General features: G+C 42.8%; 1 protein-coding gene and 1 long non-coding RNA gene across 4 annotated transcripts in view; one reads left to right on the forward strand and one right to left on the reverse strand.

The window, feature by feature from the left end:
- LOC143040182 (uncharacterized) overlaps nucleotides 1-20,000 on the reverse strand; it is an 86,658-nt gene that overhangs the window by 13,757 nt on the left and 52,901 nt on the right. The gene's annotated exons all lie outside the window — the stretch shown is intronic.
- On the forward strand, nucleotides 11,434-19,845 carry vri (nuclear factor interleukin-3-regulated vrille). Of its 3 annotated transcripts, none has more exons than XM_076211451.1 (2): nucleotides 11,434-11,839; nucleotides 17,673-19,845. In XM_076211451.1, the coding sequence occupies exon 2, from the start codon at nucleotides 17,693-17,695 to the stop codon at nucleotides 19,217-19,219; it is 1,527 nt and encodes a 508-aa protein (XP_076067566.1). In that variant the 5' UTR covers nucleotides 11,434-11,839; nucleotides 17,673-17,692; the 3' UTR covers nucleotides 19,220-19,845. The 3 variants fall into 3 exon arrangements, with proteins under 3 accessions (XP_076067566.1, XP_076067565.1, XP_076067564.1); XM_076211450.1 differs by lacking the exon at nucleotides 11,434-11,839 and adding an exon at nucleotides 12,894-13,346; XM_076211449.1 differs by lacking the exon at nucleotides 11,434-11,839 and adding an exon at nucleotides 13,548-14,513.

Below are 20,000 nucleotides of genomic sequence, written 5' to 3' on the forward strand. Positions count from 1 at the left end.
ACTGCCTTACAAACATGTAAGTCATACTTCTTTCCTAACTGGGCATCACACATGCGCTGCAATGTTTGTTCCCTGTCTTGTCCATTAAGCTGTTTCTTCCTAGCCACATCTTGTAACATAAGAACATAACATAAGAATGAAGGAGACTGCAAGAGACCATAAGGCCTACACTTGGCAGCTCTGTATCCATCACCACCTGTCATCCCCATCCATAAAGTTATCTAATCGTTTCCTAAAACAACTGATAGTTTCAGCGCTTACTACATGGCTACTACATGGTGCCTCTTTGTTTTAGTTTCTATCGTACCCCTCTAGGTCCCCGTTCTCCATCTACTGCCTCCTTTGCCTCTTCAGAATGAGGTTAATGAGAGGCACCGTTGAGACCATGTAGAGCAGTGGTTCCCAAACTTTTTCAGTTTGTTACCCAATTTAACATAGCACATGAAGCATGGCACCCCTTTCATAAAATGTAGTCAACATTGATATATGTGGCTAAATTAAAACACTAGAGATGTCTTCGTTTATTTATTGTATTTGAGCATTGCGCATCTCTGACACAAAGATGTCGAGAACATCAGTGGGATAGAGTTGCAGGCTTTGAATCTAGTTCAGGAATCCTTGGCTTCTTGATTTTCAGATTTTTTTTCAACCTTCCATTATCCCCGAAAATTTGTTAAATTACCACCCCCCAGGGGGTAATTTACCCCCCAGTTTGGGAACCACTGATGTAAAGTCTGCGCAGAGGTAACCGAGCTATCACACTGGGCTATTTTTCCTCCGACTTCCAATTCATCGGCTCTACCGTCCACCTCCAGCACTTTTTCCGCCGTTAAATCTTTATGTACATAGAATATCATTTGATATGCTGGAGGGAAATTATTTTGCTCCAGCATAAGATATTGCTTCCCGAAAGCTGCGAGGTGATTTGATCCAACTGTTGGAGGAAAAATAGCCCAGTGTGATAACGCCTTGAGGGTGACAGAGACTGAAGTGTATGGGAAGGGGAAGGATGAGGATAGAGGGACGGGGGAGGGGGAGGGGCAAGACAAGGAGAGAAGGACAGAAGCAAAATGGTGACGAGGGAGATTGAAGAAGAGAAGAGTGTAATAGAGGAAGATCAGAAAGTGTGAATTCAAATGGAATAGGGGAAAGAGAGAGTAAGAAAAAAGTTATTTACATTATTATAGTTTTTATTTATTAATTTATTATTATGATTTTGTTTTTCGCATACGATCCTAGATATGGACCAAAAGGTCTCCTGTCGGCATGCTCCGCCTTTGTAATAGGATGAAGAAGAAGGAAAGAGCTGTAAAAATAGAGAAGGAAAAGGCGAGGACACAGAAATAGGATGTATAAATCTAGAAAGGACATGAGGTGTTTGTGAGGAAGAGAGATATGTGAAGCGAATAAAAGAAGATGGGAAAAAGATGATAATACAGAGAGGAGAAGAGGATGAGATGAAGAGACAGGAAATGATAAAGGAAAATGAGGTAAAAAAAAAATGACCACATGAGGATTGACAGGGTGGAAAGGGAAGGGTGAGTTGAGGATTGACAGGGTGGAAAGGGAAGGGCGAGTTGAGGATTGACAGGGTGGAAAGGGAAGGGTGAGAGATGGAAAGGAATGGAAGGGGAGAATGGATGGAATATCAGGAATCAGAGAAAGAAGATGGAGAAGATGGGAACTGAATGAAAGGGAAAGAAATGATATATTGATTGAAAGATCTATTGATATAATTCTATCATGGCGTCGTAAGAGCAAAATAATCATGTATGGCACCGACAGAAAGTCAATCCAAATAAAACATGTAGAGTAAAAACCTCTCATGTTAAAAAAAAAAATAAAAAAAAAATAAAATAAAAATCCCCAAGGCAGTATTGCCACTGTGATCTATGCCAGTTCCCACGAATGAGCGAGATTTTTTCCACAAAATTCCCACAAGGAAATCTGGATTTCCACATGTTACCCACAAAAAGAAGGAATTATGATATGCACAAGTAAGTTCATTGCAACATATAATTTGCTCACAAAACATCCCGTGCGAGCAAATTTCTCAGACACAAATTTGTGGAAAATTCCCACAAAATGGCATCGATGCCCAAAGAAACTATACCTACCCCAACCAGTGATGGTCTGGGTCTCACTAGCACTCTGTGAAGTTCCGGGGGGAAGGCTGTACCTCCAGGAAAATGTACATCGTTATGGACGGCATGCCGGGCCATTTTTGGTTTGGAGGGTGGCTTATCATACGAAATAGTACAGGTTCAGGTATGATACTGTTAAGAGTAATGATAATAATGTCTGTCTGTCTGATTTTCATTTATTATTAGTTATATGTCAATTTATCATTATTTACTATTTACCTGTTTGTTTATTATTTAACTATACCTATGCATTTATTTATGTATTTTATTTGTTATTTACATTACTATAGTTTTTTTTATTTTATTATTATGATTTTTTTCGCATCCGACCTAGATATGGACCAAAAGGTCTCCTGTCGGTATGCTCCGCCTTTGTAATCCTTTGTAATATAATGATAATGATAATAGAAGAGGTCGAGGGAGATAGGAAGGAAGGAGGAAGATGAACAGGAGTTAGGGAGAAAGAGAGTACGATTGTAAGGACAACAAGAGGAAGGAGTGAAGAAGAGAGGACGAGGGAATTGAAAGGAGAGACAGGGAGGAATGTTAAGGAGAGGGATCGTTGAAAGAGAAAATAGAGAGGGAAGTGATAAGGATGAGGTGTTGGAATGAGAAGAGATTAGAGACAGGGAAAGGAGGACAGGAAGCGAGAAGAGAATGGTGTGGAAAGGAAGAGAGGAAAGAGAAAGGGAGGAAAGGAGAGAAGAGGGGATATGAAGATGGGATGAAAGAGGGAAGAAGGAAGGAAATAGATAATGGAAAAATATGTGGGATGAAGAGGAGAAGGAGGAGGAGGAGGAGGAATGGAATATGGCTGTGTATGCATTGCAATGGACACTTATGCTTCAAGAGTGAAGATGTAACCGCTCTTCCTCAAGTGGCATAATGCTTACGTACATAATAGGTAGAGTAACACACCAAATGCATTCACGGTCGAAAACCCGATGTGATGCAAGAGGCAAAAAGTGTTGCGTCACAGAGAAAGAAAACGGGCTCTTCCGCGGCGTGATTGTCCCTTAGTAAGACAGACTGCATCCACACCGTCGATTCCAATGGAATCATGGCGGTGTTTGGCTTCCACTAAAGAGGTTATCACACTGGGCTTCCACGGGCTTCACCAACGCCGACGGTTGATAATTCGTTAGAGTAGAAACAACTTTCTCAAATCCCCAAATCTCATATCTTTCCGGAATAGCTGAATGATAAACTAAGAAATAAAAAACCTGTACGAATGTTATTACTGTTGAAATGTTCTTAGAGAAGTCTAGATTTCTGTAAGCGAAGTTATACTCTAGTTATTCAGATGGAGGTTGGAGGTAGGTAATTGGAGGAAAAATAGCCCAGTTTGATAACCACACACCGTGTGTGGTGTACAGGAAGAAAATGTTGCACCAATTTGCAAGTGAACGGCGACTATCAACCGTCACCGTGAACTGATGAGCCGTCGTGTGGTTTTCGTAATTGTTCGGTGATGTTTCACTACAACGGAATTAGTGGTCTGAGTACGTGCAGGCCGCCCGAACGAAAAACTTTGAAACTGCTGCATTCGGGAACCTTCTTGCGATACTTATTTATTGACAATTCACGGCAAGAAGGGCATTTCTTGCTCTTCCATTAGAAACCTGATATCTTAAGAGATATTTCTGTGACCACAGAAGTCAACTGATATGATCATCATAATGCATTAAGTCACTAGAATATTATCGATAAATATATATTGTGTAACGCCCCTTTAGATATGTGAGCTAACTAAAATGAAAAAAAGAAAATGTAGTGATCGAATCTCCAGTTTTTCGTTGCATCAGGAATTTACCTCCCGTATACAGTCTTCCTTCTCTGCGAGTTCTTAGGTGTAATCGGCACTTCCACATTCCACAGCAACGGATATTACATAAATACACGGCGAACAGCGAGTGGAACACTCCTTTGTGGAAACTGCAACATCATAACTTCTTAACGAAAGTATCAACAACTGGAGCTGTTTTGAAACAATTTGTGTAGACGAAGCAAGTCAGCCATGCCATGTACAACCACGATTCATGCAGTCGTGTAGCGTTGAACGGGTGACTTTCTCTCATCTTCTTTCTCTCCTTCGTCCTCTCTCATTCTCTCTCTTCTCTCCCAACCTCTTTTCTCCCTTTCCCTCTCCCTCCTTCGCTCTCTTTCTCCGCATTTTCTCACTCCCTCTCATTATTCCCTCCTCTCTACCTCTCCCTATCCTGTCCCTCCTCTCTTGCTCTCTCTTTATTTCTCTCTTTCTTCCCCCTCTCTCTGTCTCCTAACCCTTCTCTCTCCTGTCAGTTTCGCCAACATCTATAAGTTCCTTCCAATTTGCGTTTTACAATGAATATATGAAGAAACAAATAAATAGATGAATGAATAAATCAATAAATACATCAATGAAATTAACAAAGTAGATAAGCAAAGAATAAATAAATTAAATCCTCAAAACAGAGAAATTGTTATTTGGTTCATTTCTCGTGTCGATGGGACATATTTACTTCAATGTGTGTGTGTGTGTGTGTGTGTGTGTGTGTGTGTGTGTGTGTGTGTGTGTGTGTGTGTGTGTGTGTGTGTGTTTACCTAGTTGTATTATACGGGAAGGGGAGCTATGCCCGTGGTAACCCGTTTTTGTATCTCGCAAGATCAAGTTTGTTCTTAAATTGTTTTATCGTGTTTACACACACTATTTCTTCATCCAATTTGTTCCGTACATCTATCACTGTGTGTGTGTGTGTGTGTGTGTGTGTGTGTGTGTGTGTGTGTGTGTGTGTGTGTGTGTGTGTGTGTGTGTGTGTGTGTGTGTGTGTGTGTGTGTGCAGTACACGTCGATACCTCGACGCACAGAATGGGATATTTCAGTTTTACTCTTACGATCGTTGAATGCGCTGCTGCTGCTGCTGCTGCTGCTGCTGCTGTTGCAGACCTGAGTGGCGTCTGTTGCATCATAGCGGGTCCGGCAGGCGAGCGCGTGGGTGGGTGCGTTGGAGCGGGTGGGGAGGGACGGGGGATTCCGGATGATACTCCCAGCTCCGTCACAGTCATTTCGGGGAAGAACGGAGTGTGTCAGGTCCTGATTACTTCCTGTCTAAGTCATACTAACATGGCGGCGCGTGTGTGTACATGTATTTGTATATGTGTTGCTTCAGGGATGAGGCAATAGCTACAAGGACGGAAAAAAAAATCGAAGTAAATATATTCAAATGCACGAAACAATGTGTTTATTTACCTATATGTGCATAAATAGAAGTTTGTTTAGGGACAATGTAATATTGAATTCGTTTCCTCACAGTTCAAAATGAAACGCTCGAACGATTAAAAGGTCAACCATTTTTTTATGTTCCGGAAAAGGAATTCTGAGAATATTCTCAGATTCTTTGTTGTCTTATTCAGATTTGGAGCAGATGGTTAAGCATCACTACAACAAGAAAGAAGTGAAACAAGGTGCACTGCCAAGTACCGTGTCTATGTGTGTGTGAGTGATGGAGAGAGAAGAGGGGGGGTTTGGGGGACATGAACATATTGCACGCCCTCCCTCTCTCCCTCCCTCCCTCTCTCCCTCCCTCCCTACCTCAAGGATCTCTACAAACACATCACCTTCCGAGCTGTACATCCCACGATCAGAGAAAAGAAAGTTGTTCGAAGTTACGTATATTACGATTACTGTATGCGAACATCTTCAACGCTGAAGAGGATCACAGACATTGGTCGTAATGTACGTATCTTCGTTCATCACTCTTTCATTTCTACGATAGTGGGATCTTCAGTTCATATTATCAACGTGTTGGAACATTCAACTCGCACTTTACCCTCTCTTATGTCCCTCAGACTCTGGGGCTGCGTTTTCTACGGCGTGGTATGGCCTCACCCTAGTCTTGCACTTGTACCACATTCCTTCCCGCAGGTTTTATCGAAACGATGGTAGCCCCGTAGGCAACCAAACAAAAAGTTGTTCTTATGGACTACATTTTACCAACGCTTCCATCTCTCTGAAGAGTCTCGTACCGCCTTATTTCACATGTTGGTATAGTTAGTCAAAGGTATTTATAGTTTAGTTAGTGGTCCTCTTTTCTTAAGAAGTTTTAGAGAGATGATATAGGGCGATAGCGCGTTGTTGCTTGGGATTTGGCGCAGAGTTGGCGCTACTTGATGGGATCTGTGTAGGTAAATATCACCAGGTGTTGTATTCACTGGGCAGTGTAGCAGTATGTGTGATATTGTGAGGAGAAATTTATTTAGGCTAATAGGAGTTTCCATTGAAGTTTATTAGTTGTCGAAAGTACAAATAGGTTACTTTGTTCCGTTAGACATTTGTCTGTCTGTCAAACTTTGTCCTACACGTTTTGGTCTCTTGATTTGCTTTGATCACAACCGAGGATGAACCTTATCAATCATTTTGGATCAAGGTCAAAGGTCAAGGCCACAGTGACGTAAAATGTGATTCTCGATGGTTCCAATATGTCAAAATTGCCGGAGACATCAGTCTGACCAACGTCTATGATCGTTCCTCCGGATTAATAAAGTATATCTTATGTTTCCTGACATTCTAACGTGCCATGTAGCATCTACTGAAGCTCTTCGACATTATAGACAACTGCTAAACTGGGATTTATCATTTAGTTTGGTGTGGCCAGTAAAACAATGTGACTAGGGTCAATCGAACCCGCGTCTTCTCCATAATCCTCTAGATGCCATTCCATCTACTCCCCATAATCTTCTACCCGACGTGGTATTCAATCAAGTCGCCATTATAACATATAAAGAAAAGTTGTCGTGTTTGGGTCAGCCTTAATCGAATGGCTGTGGACGACTTGTCACATTTTTAAGGAGTTTGGATCCTTTATAATAAGATTGGATTCCTCAGGGGTTGGATTCCGCTTAAAGTGGTTGGATCCCTCTTAAAGTGGTTGGATTCTTTTTTAGAGGATTTGGATCCTTTAAGAGGAATGCAACGCCACTAAGAGGGATCAAACTCCATCAGAAAGGGTCTAACCCCATTAAGAAGTATCCGATTCCATTTTTAGAGTACAATCCCCATTAGAGGATTCTGTCCTGCATGACGCAATGTCGTCTTATCCAGTTTTCAGAACATGTTAGCATTTTCGTTTTCGAAAAAAAAAAAAAATCCACTCAAATTTGTCACAGTGAATAATCATCATTTACACGCATTATATATATATATATATATATATATATATATATATATATATATATATATATATATATATATATACATATATGTACATACACAGTACATATACACACACACACACGTGTATATGTATAATATATATATATATATATATATATATATGTGTGTGTGTGTGTGTGTGTGTGTGTGTGTGTGTGTGTGTGTGTGTGTGTGTGCACTCCTCATTTAGACAAACCCAAAATCGATGATAGTAAGACGTCGTCTGCTGTAGCTATGTAGAATGTGCTCGGGGACTTGTACAGTCCTGTAGCATCGTATATGGCTCAGTTGCTAGCGTCTTGGCTTCGTGGTTATGTACGCACAGGTCAGGTTTCGAATCCCTTGTCAGAGCTTCTAAAGATTCAATGTCTTAAACACACACACACACATATATATATATATATATATACATACATATACATACACATCTTTGCTATCCTCTTGGCCATTTCTAACAACCACTCTTGCAGAATCAGTTATGCACACCAACAAATATACGGGCTGACACTTCCCTTTGCCTTCTCCATTTGACCTCCTCCTTCTCCTCCTCCTCCTTCCTCTCCATTGTCTTTCAGTACATTTTCCTCTTTCTCTTGCCGACCCCATCCTCACCTCTACACGTCGAGTCGCATTGTCCGGTCAAGTCCGAGTCGGGCAAGCGTCCTATCGACCTTTGTCCTTCCAAGGTCTCATAGGTCCTCGTCAGGCCTTTTTTTTTTTTTTTTTTTTTTTTTTGTAGGACCAATTTCATTCCCGACTCTTTGCTCCTTATACACCGTTGTCAGCTTTTTTTCTTCTTCTTTTTTTTTTTTTAACCAATTTCATTCCTGACTCTGCTCTTTATACAACGTTGTCAGTATTTTTTTTTTTTTTTTTTTTTTTTTTTAACCAATTTCATTCCTCACTCTTTGCTCCTTATACAACGTTGTCAGGTAGGACCAATTTCATTCCCGACTCTTTGCTCCTTATACAACGTTGTCAGTTTTTTTTTTCTTTTTTTTTTTTTTGTTTTTTTTGTAGGACCAATTTCATTCCTCACTCTTTGCTCCTTATACAACGTTGTCAGCTTTTTTTTTTTTTTTATAACCAATTTCATTACCGACTCTTTGCTCCTTATACAACGTTGTCAGCTTTCCCCCCAAATCGCACATAGCCGTTCCCCAGATCCTATTTCTTTTTTTCTGTCGCACATCTGATTACCTGACTTCTTCGTAACCGTTTTGCCTCGTTTCATCACATATCGACTTTTTGGCCGTGCGCCGTCCACGACACAACGTCGTGGTTTCAAATAACCATGCGTGTCTATGGAGCTTTCACACGTCACGACCACGTGTGAAAACGTCCATAGACACCCATAGTTATTTGAGAGTACGACGTCGTGTCGTGGACGGCGAAAAGTCGTTACGTGTGAAACGAGCCTATGAACACGACTGAAACCTTATGACGAATAACGACAGCTGTTCGACCTAAACGGCCTTGGTCTCCGAGAAACCGATGATCGATTCTGCGGAAATTGTTCGACATTAATCAAAGTTCGAATTATTTGATTGTCTCTTTCCTCCTTCGAGGGGTCCTTGTAATCAAACAAACGTTTAAAACTAACTTTAGTTTCTTCAGTGAATAATACCAAAACGGGAGAAATGATTTCCTCTAATTTAATCGACCAAGTACGTGTATTGTGTGATGAACGTTTTGTGCTGAGTTGTCCAAGTCAAAGTAAAACTCCTAAAGTTCAATTCTGAAAATTTCCTTTTGTCATATTATAATCGCATATGCCCTCTCGATTTGTTGTATTTAGCCGTTGACCATGTTATTCCTAAACGGAAAAAAATACTTAACTAACCAACAAACAGAAAATAAAATTTTATTTAATACGAATGTACTGTGTGCTGAAAATGGATACTAAGATTTGTGAGCCATTAACATAGTAAAGGGATTTTGGTTAGCAAGCTCCTATCACAAACTGGTGATGATGATGGTGATGATGGTGATGGTGGTGATGATGATTGTGATGATGGTGGTGATGGTGGTGGTGATGATGGTGTTGGTGATGATGTGATTGTGATGATGGTAGCGATGGTAGTGGTGATGGTGGTGGTGGTGGTGGTGGTGATGATGATGATGATGGTGATTGTGATGATGATGGTGATGATATAACAACAAAATTTCATTATAGTGACATTTCCAGTAACCATGTGATTTGTTTTATTCAAGTATTAACTAGCACAGAATTCCTTTCCCCATGTACCTCTCTTTCACTCTTCATATCACTTCCTCTCACTTTCTTTCTCTCCATCTCTCTCTATCAATCCATCTGTCTATCTATCTGCCTATCTATATCTGTCATCTCTATCTCTGCTATCTCTTCCTCTAATCTTCCTCTATTGGGTCTCCTGTACATCTCTCTTTTCCACATCCCTTTCCACACCTCCCCTCCATCTATCTACCTCCCTTCTATCCATCTACCTCCACACTGTGCTTACTCAACTACCCGGCCTGCTTATCTACCGACGTAACCTTGACAATGTGTACAGAAGCCATCTCGCAGCTGCACGTGAAGCCATCTCGCAGCTGCACGTGAGTCGGTGTGCAAGTCAGCGGTAGTGGTGCTCGCTGGATGCAGCTTTCAGCATTCCACAGAACCGCTGTTTCTGCCGCTCCCAACCGCTGCAACAGCTGCACAGATCATTTGGCCTTGCAGGGTCGTGCGTCACATGACACTTGTCAATAGGTTCTGGATATCTATATATAAGGATGACGTAGTTTGCACGAGTGTTTGATGAAACGAAGGTATGGGTCGTCCCGTTATACAGGGCACAGGGGCTGTGGTTTTGTTACACACACACACACACACACACATATATTATATATATATATATTACATATATATACACAACACTGAATGGGTCCCAGTAAACAGATATACATTTTTATCAACCACAATACATTTTAATTCTGAGCCATCAACATCGAGAGACTCGAGGAGGCCAACATGCAGAAATTGAATGTACCACGTTTCAATTTCTACATGTTGGCCTCCTCGAATCTCTCGATGTTGATGGCATAGAATTAAAGTGTATTGTGATATATATATATATATATATATATATATATATATATATATATATATATATATACAGTATAGACACACACACACACAGAAAGAGAGAAAAAGGGAGAAAGAGAGAGCGAAAGATAAGAGATTTTGGTGGTAGATAACAGTTTCCGTCCACCCCGCATCTAAGTGTAGGAGATACGTAGAAGCATTGTCCCTCAACATGTCGAGCGGGGGCAGCAGCAGAAGCACTTAACCTTTTCTCTACGGGAATTTCACAGTCTGGTCGAGTAGACTCGCTTTTCCTTGCTTAGAGATAGGTTTTAATTGACATATTCCAAGAGAAACTTCATCTCATGAAAGTATAATTAATTTTTCCCAGTATTATGCGTGTGAATGTGTTTGTTGAATATGTAACTCATACATGCCATTGCCAGTTTAACTTTGTTCATCCTTTTTTTTTTTTTTTTTCTTTGAGGATCTGATCGTCTGTCGATAGGGAGGCATTCCCTCTCCCATGGAGCTGATTTTTATTTTTATACACTTTCTCCGGAATTTATTGCTCATTGTCACGTCTTTAGCGTGAATAGAATCCTGTGGCTGTGCTGTATCACGCCCTTGCGTGAATAAAATTTCCTGTTTGTATGTATTGTGTATTATCATTAATGTTGTTATTGTCACTTGTGGAAGAAATTGTATATATTTCATAATATGCATGTGTGTATATCAAAATATATGTTATAAAGTAAACCATTGCGCAATACCTGTCTTTAGGGGCGCGCTTCGAATACGTTTTGTCAGATGACGTCGAGCTCAGAAAACGTTGCATAATTTGGCGTAAAAGCGTTCTTTTTTCCGTTTGGTTAGAAGTAGCTGAATTGCCTGAATTAAGTGCGTATCGACATCCAGGAAACGTATTCACCAATTCCCGGGCTATATAAGGCCGGACCGAGAGAGACCACAGAGAACCTAAGAGGAGACCCAAGCAGAGACAACAGAGATACAAGAGAAAGCTGAGAGACAAGAAAAGAAAACGGAGAAAAAAAAAAAACAGACGCCTACGGGGCACGTGAAAACTACGTAGAGTTTTTTCTACATTCGCAGATTACAATTCAAACAAGTCCTTTGAACCTCTACGACTGCACTAAACAATCTTCAAGCACCGAACCCGTGAAATGACAAACTCCACGCGAAGTGCAAGCCTTCACTTTCCGAATTATTTCGGACATCTTCTAAACTGCTAGGTTAAAGCTAAGTACAACTCTACACGCGCTTTCTCTTTGTTATTTCTCCACTACGAGACACCAACCTATCATCTACGTGTTCCCCAACAACCAGAAGTGTCTTACCCAGTGCCCCCTACTACCAGGGATTATCTCACAAATCCGCAATTTACCTGTTCGACCCGAGACATCAAGACCGTTACGCTCATTATGAACTGAATATGTGGTAAGTAAAAGCATGGGTTATTTATACAATTATTCATTTGTTTTTCAAGTATCTAATTAGTTGGGCAACTTGGAAATATCGTTCTGTATTACCTAATGAAAAAAACCACGGGGACTATATGGTTATTTCTGAATTCTTTCATTTACAATTATATACTTCAGTGTTCTTTTTCTTTTCAACGCCAATCAATTTTATTCATTAATGGGCAGGAGCACGCATTGAAGCGTTTAGAGCCTTCTAGTATACAACACCGTGCGCGCTTAGGCTTAGGATAAAGTTACCGGACAATCTTGAGCAACAGCTCATCTGTCTCATGTGCCCTGGAACCATCTATGCTAAGCCAGCACAGTATAGGGTAAGGTGACGGGGGTTAAAGGGAGGAGTCGGCATTAAGGGGAGAGTTGAGTGTTGAACAAAATCGAGTGAACGAAGTGGAAGTGGGCGGTGAATGGGGGTCGGGAGGAGAGGAGGCGGGGGGTGAGGTGAGTAGGCGATCACATAAGCCTTCCCATTGCGACGCTCGTACAACTGAAAGCCCTTTGATCGGCTATCGCCGCGTAGGTGGACAGAATTCATCCACACTCGCATTGACAGATGACAACAAAGAAACGTAATGTTGCAGAGATGTGTAAAAATATGTCCATTGTAACTGGGTGCGTGTGTTGGGGTGGGGGGGGGGGTAGGTTGGCCGAGTGCGAAGGAGCGAAAGAAAGACGAAGAGAATCCGCTCGCTAGGAAGGCTGGGTGTTGGTAGGAAAGGAGAACGAGGACCAGATACGACGAACAAACGGGAGTAATGTAATAATTATATTTTGAAGCCGAGCTACCATCAGGCCCAAATGTTCGTGGAGGGGTCATTGGGGAGAGTGTAGAGAGCAGATGTTGGGGAGCGGGGAGGAAGAGGGGGGAGAGGTGGAGGGGGTTGGTGTGTGGGGAGAGGACGGAGGAGGGGGTAACTGACGGCCCAGCACTGGGAGCAGGCGGGTACAAAGTGGTGAGTGAAAGAGTGGGGAAGGGGGAGGAGGCGAAGCGGAGGAGAGGAGAACTTCGGGACGGAAACAATGTCTACCGGACATTAAGGTGTTCAGAGGTGTGTGGAAGTGATCATGGCTGCATCGGGCCGGAAAGTTCCCGTATCCGCTCCCTAAGATCCCCGAGATTTATTTTTGGTCAACTCATTGCGTAACCCCCGCTTCCCGGGAACAAATGACGTCAGCGGCAACATAACTGGTGACGTATAATGACGTCACGCGAAGCTCCGCCCTTTCCGAGCTGCGCACGCTCATTGGGTGAAACGTGATTTTCTAGAGGAGGAGAGGTGTGGATATATGACAACAACTGCGAGCTAACCTTCAGTACTAATCGTACGGTAGACTCGAGAGACCGCATCCTTGGTGTGAGTGAAGAAGTGTTCTCATAACTTGGGACTCTACGTACATTTAACACATATCTTCTACAATACTTCAGGATCACTCCTATAAGCTACCTCGAACAAATTTATCAGTGGGTGAGTATCTCTAACACTTTCTTTAATCGTGCAATCCTGTGTTTTCGTCTAGTCATGGGAATTTTGCGCTGCAGTTGTGTTTGTGTGAAACTTGCGATGAAAGCTACTGAATCCGGAATTTAGGTTGTAGTGTTGGAGAAAGCGCGGCAAAGGCGGTTGGGGGTTGGGTGGGGAGGGTGGAGCCTAAGTTGGGTTTCATGCATCGGTGATGGTGTTCTTGAAAACGTCTGGCAAGTCATCACAGCACACTTGCACTCCAAACGTCGTGGTGGAACTTGCAACCGCCCCATTCCGCTTGAACCGAATCTTCAGTTCATCCCGCTGTAGCAAGTTCGTTACTTGCGTTTGGGTCTCGCGTGTGGTGGGATCCGCACACTGCTCCGTCTATTTCAACGGAATCTTCAGTTGACATTCGTGTAGTGCATCAACTCATCCAAGAACCCATAGTTTAATCTTAGTGCCCTTGTGAATCTTAGAAGCTTATGCCCACTTCTGGATGTACCTCAAGATTCTGTGTAAAGTCGAATGGACTTGGAACAAGTCTCCAAAGTTCATATTCTATTAAACAGTGTTGTGATTTTTGAGACTATAATGTTGCAAGATTCTACATTTACCATTGGTCAGTACATCAAGACATGGGTTCATGCCTAAGTGAAGCGACCGCTCAAGAGGTTTTGAAGACAGTGCTCAACGGTTCGTGGTTGTGAGTTACTCATTGTCTTGCAGTGAACAGTGTATCAGTGTAGTGTTGGATAGTTTTACACTTGTACTAAGGCGAGAAAGAAGAAGAACAACCCTGTGGAAAGAACCTACTGGATTCCTGGCTATCATCAACACGTGTTATGTGTGAAATTCATTGTTGGATGACGTAGCAGCACCGAACTTGGATCTGGCCACGAGACTCGGAGCGTTCGATCGATATAAGTCTAAGGTGGTGCAACTCCCGTGTTTAAAGTTAAACTCCGCGATAGTCTGTGTGACAAACGCCTTCCCCTCATCGGGAGCGTGGGACTGCGACAGACTACGGGTGTCATCTGCCCTGCTTCAGTGGACGGAACTGTTGTGGTTCTGCGGAGCTGGTTGTGGCAACGACGGTTGGTCGTTGAGTTTAACTTCTCATCCGGTTGGCTTAACGATTCAAAATGACTGCCATAATGCATTCTAGAAGTAAGTCTGAGTTCGCCAACGGAAGTCAAAATTGCGATTTCTTAATCAAGACATTAACGTCTGTTGATATCAAGGGTTTATATACTCGTACAAACTTGTATTAAGACTTGAGTATCGTGAGTTAATTTTTTTTCTTCTATGCTGGACTTTCTTGGTATTCTACTGAGGTCATAAAATTGCTTTATATATATATATATATATATATATATATATATATAAATATATATATATATAATATATATATATATATATATATATATATATATATATATATATATATATAAATATATATATATATATATATATATATATTAAAAGGGGAGAAGCGTAAACACCAGACTCAAAGTGGGAAGTTATGCCCGACACCTCAACATATATGTTGAGGTGTGAAGACAGAATGATAACCACATGCATTAAATATATAATAATGCATGTGGTTATCATTGTATGTCTCGAAGTTTGGTATTCTAATGAATAGTGTAAAACAGTGACAAGACAATCCGTTCTGAATCGAGTTAATTTCAAATTCAAATTCCACGTGCACAGTATTGCTAGGAAATAATAATAGTCTCCCTGTCCCATAGAGATCAGAATCTTATACCAATCTTATGGATGAAGTGGTACCTTTCATATGTGGTGTCGTTGGTATAAGCAGAATAGATATGTTGTACACACACACTACACTTTATCCATCACTTGAATTACCCTCAACGGTTTCAATTTTGTGAAGATAATTTGTACATGCAGGGGAAGACCAGTAATTTTTCCGCGACTTAATATTTACTGTCCAACGGCATTGGAAGCCCAGCATAGAGAGGATTTGTCGAATCCAAAAGGCACTGATATGTATAAATGAAAAATTTGGATGTAAATCCCTCGTGTCGTTCATTTTAACCAGGAATCATTCTTTGGCTGTGCGTACTATTGAGGCAGGCGCTGTGCTTGTCGAGTATATGTGCGTACGTGTGTGTATAGTGTGCATGACTGAGTGCGTGTGTGTGAGGGATGGTGTACATCGGTATAGTTCCTATGTGTACGATTAAGTTGCATTAACGTGTCCCACTTCCCCTCGTATTATGTTATCTTGCACCTTGTGAATCACTGGAAAGCTATATAAATGTTAGGGGATGTCTTTATTAAGTACCGAAATATTAGAACGAGAAATCGTCATTTTACTGAACACGACCATCACGTTGAGGGTGAAGTGACGTAGCGTCAGTGCACGTGACCCTTGCAATACCATCAGAATCCACTGTATCCAGCCTATTGCTTGATCTGGCGGTATGTGGTGACCTCGCTACCTTGGTTCAAACACGTGACCAATTGTATGCACCTTTATTCAATAGAGTTTTCATATCATATCCGATTCTCTGCTCCAATTCACTAACAGCCTGAGCCATATAGGATACTCAGGTTAGTTGACAAATTAGGTTAGTTTTTTTTTTTTCGTACGTGGATGGCAACACCACCATTACGTCATCACCCCCGCAAGTAAATGCCAGATTCGCCTGCGCCATAACTTGATCTATTTTTTCAATAGGAAGAAGTCGCCTTATAGTTTTCTTATTATTATACATTACAGCCTTTTATGTAGGTAGACGTTTGGAATATCTGTTTTGACCTTATTAATCTTAGTTTAACACAAACAGTAATAGCACGTGACCTTCACATCACATGCGCTTGTCGTTTCGGAGTGGATGTTCGCTGTCTAAATTTATGTCTGAACGATTTTTTTTTTTCTTTTTAATTGTGAGGCTTCCTCTAATTGAAATGAGTTTATGGTTATAACTAACTCTTTATAGATGTATATTCTTATATCGGAGTATGTTGCAGTTACTATACTGCACTGGTTTCAGATGGTTTTCAGAACTTACAATTTTAAACAAAGCACTACGTGGAAATGCAATAAAGAGACGACTGCATTGTAAAGTGCAATACAGATAATTATTTTGAAATAGTTATGAAACTTGACTTGTATATATATTCATACAAGTGGCCGTAGGCTTAGTTCGAAATAGGCCATGCCACATCATTCATACGAACGTGAGGTGCAACACATAACCAAACGAAGTAATTTTTCATGAACAGACATTCGTACCCAAGTCGTTTCACGCGTTCGATTGCTGCCTAAAATTTAATGCATTTTTAGATATAGTTTGGAGACTTTACACGAGTATTAACTTCATTAATTTAAAGAATACGCTCCATTATGTATAACTGTGTAATCTTTGGGTTTCGTGATCATGAGGGAGTCATACCACGGATAATTTTCTTAAGTCTAAGCCAGTGAGCACGAGAATGAATGTAGGGTTACATCATGCTCTCCATGCATCCCAGTTCATGTCGCAAGGTTTCGTTTGAGTGTGTTTGCTCTGTTGGCCGTGGTGAACGGTGTTGCTATTAATAGCATAGTCCTGCGTCAGATGCACGTGGTCTAGGCGTTCGTAGATCTGCAAGGCATTTTTTTTTTCACCCGAATTTACGGAAGAGTTTTTGATTTACAAGTAGTAATGAGGTTGAAAGTACTGAAAGAATGATTTGGCATTTGCGTAGATTGTGTGTGTGTGTATGTGTGTGTGTGCGCGGGAGAGGACGCAGTTGGTCTGAAAAAAACAGCAATTAGATGAAGGTAAAATAGATTTTCTGTCCTGAACTTTAGAAGAATTATTTTTAAACACGCTTGGATTGCGACCGATGTAAACCCACCTATGGTCGGAATACAGCGATTTTCTGAATGGAAGTCGGATTCCCAGTAACGTTGTCTATGGAAATGTAGAAATATGTAAGTAGGCCATGATGCCATAATAGTCGTCAATGACGGCCGCAATTCGCGGGGCGTCCAGAAAGAACCGCCCATACGCGTTGCCAAGGTAACCAGCCCGAGGCGAGTGGGGGAGGGGAGGGGGAGGGGGGGTCGCTCACGTGCCCGACTCGCGTGGGCTACACTTCTTGAGATAGTGTGTGCGTGCGAGTGTGCCAGTCTACGTGTGGAGGTCAAACATTGGGATATCAAATTTAAGGCTCGGGTTCGGTGTGGGGGGGAAAGGTGTGTGTGTGTGTATACAGTTACATTTATATGATTTGTTATATATGTTTACATAGTCAACGCTGTTTTGGTAATTGGCATTACTAACCCGTCTTTTTTCTCTCTTGTTTCAGATGTTCTCCAGCATCAAATTATGGTTGCTGAGACGGTAAAGTCATACCCGGTCAACTATCCGGCACTGATCCCCATCTCTCCTACAGTGTCGGGACTGGGCAACTATCCCTCCTGTTCTTCCTCCAGCCTTATGCAAGCCAACTACTCGCCACCCCAGATGATGGAACAGAAACCGCCGCCACCTCCGGCACCTCAGAGCCAACACCACGGCCAAGCCCAGACCCAGGGCACACAGCAGATGCCCCCCAATAACAACAACGGCAGCAACAACGGCAACAGCAATGGCGCCGGCGGCCCTGACACTCCCGTGGGCTTGGGCGCCCCAGGTCTCACCCTCCCCTCGACTCTGGAACTGGCCGCCCAGCTCCGGAAGAAGGACCTCTTCAGCCAGCGGAAACAGCGCGAGTTCATCCCAGACAGCAAGAAGGACGATTCCTACTGGGATCGCCGCCGCAGGAACAACGAAGCCGCAAAGAGGTCCCGAGAGAAGAGACGCTTCAACGACATGATCCTCGAACAGCGTGTCGTGGAACTCTTCAAGGAGAACCATGTGCTCAAGGCCCAGTTGACGGCCATCAAGGACAAGTTCGGGATTCATGGCGAGTCGCTCATTAACCACGAGCAGGTACTGTCAACCATTCCCCAGAGCGACCAGATCCTAGCAGCCAACAAGAGGACCAAGTTGGGTCAAGCTTTGATGACCCTCTCACACACTCCCTCCGTCACCTCTCTCCTCAGCCCCGGGGGAATGTGCGGTAATGGTTCCCCTACTCCTCCCGCCTCGTCCTCCAGCCTACAGTACACCCAACAAGGCTCCCCAGGTTCCCCATCTCACTACAGCACAGGGCCCATGTACTCGAACCACGGGCCCGTCAACCCAGGAAATTCACCCCAGGACGGTCGTGATAGCCCGTACTACCACAGCCAAGAGGAGTCTAATCATTACTACCCAGACACCTCCCCTGAGCTCCACAACACCTACAGTGAACCACACGCCCTCAACCTCTCCTCCAGAACGGCGCCGCCCCTCACGCCCACAGGACCACAGCCCCAGAATCCCGCGCCCACCCACGCCCCCATCTCTCCCTGTGTCAATACCTCCACTCCTATGGACTTCACCACCAGTGATCCCGAGTTGGCGAGACGATCCCCGCTCTCCAACGAAGCCGGTTCCTCCCTCCCCCACAAACTCCGACACAAGTCCCACTTGGGCGACAAGGACGCCGCACACTCCCTCCTCGCCCTCTACGGCATCAAGTCCGAGCCCCGAGAGGCACCGATTGAAGTCGAAGATTGTGTCGGTTCCGGGGACGAGAGAGACTCAGGCATCTGCATGACGTCAGACTACAGTAAAAACGGCAACAGCAGCAGCAGCAGCAGTTGCAGCAGCAGTAGCAATAGCAGCACCAAGAACGACGACGTCCTTGAGTTCGAGAACTCCCACCTCAGGTCCGAGTTGGAGAGGCTGGCCTCCGAAGTGGCGACCCTCAAGTATATGCTTGTTCGTCGACCGCGCCACGAGACTGATTCTGACGGCTCGCGGTAAACGTCTCCCGCTCAGGACGAATTGAAGTTCTGGGTAAAGGTGGCGTGCGGTGTGCTTGAGACACTCTAAGTCACCTCCTGCAAGCCAACCCTTTTCTTGACAAAGGTGAACAAAATCGCCCTACGGGTGTGAACGGCCTCAGGGGTTCGTTTCGTGGGCGTGAAAGCCTCCGTGCGTGATTGGCCGTGGCGGCATAGGACGCCCCATGTCGACCACCCAATGGACGTGGGCGTGAAAGCCTGCGTCAGAGGGCGTGGGTGGTTTCCAGACTCATTCAGTTCTTGTGATATTCATAAGAAACATTTGTCGAGTTCCTGGCTCACCGAGATTCACCACACCCCTCCTCAGCCTACGCAGTTGTTGTACATATCGACTGTGCACCTCTGCGTTATTGTACATAAATGTGTGCACTACATGTGTCATGTAAATATTGTGTACACCTTCCTTGTGTGTCATGACCTCATGTACTATATTATTATAATGAATCATGTATTCAGGATGACTGTAATTATTACCTTTTACAAAATATGTTTATGCTACATTACAAGAAAGTTCGTGTACATTTACGTGAACATATGCAGTTTGTACATACCAATGGACAAATAAATGTCTGATCATGAAACAAATATTTCGTTTCTTATACCTGCCCTCATGAAAGTAATAATAAAATAGATTAAATATGATGAAAATTATGTACAATCTTGTACTTGGGAAAGAAAAAAGTAAAACCAAATTAATTATGAATGAGAACAAGCCTTATGATACATAGGAATAGTACCAA

This window comes from Oratosquilla oratoria, chromosome 28, assembly GCF_046742065.1.
Source record: "Oratosquilla oratoria isolate Oo_2021 chromosome 28, ASM4674206v1, whole genome shotgun sequence".
Classification (NCBI taxonomy): Eukaryota; Metazoa; Arthropoda; class Malacostraca; order Stomatopoda; family Squillidae; genus Oratosquilla; species Oratosquilla oratoria.

What these genes read in the sequence shown, in the direction of transcription:
- vri (XM_076211449.1), top strand. Translation starts at nt 14,489, where the DNA reads ATGACTGCCATAATGCATTCTAGAA. An exon ending in TGCCATAATGCATTCTAGAA is followed by an intron (nt 14,514 to 17,672) that starts GTAAGTCTGAGT and finishes CTCTTGTTTCAG; the next exon opens with ATGTTCTCCAGCATCAAATT.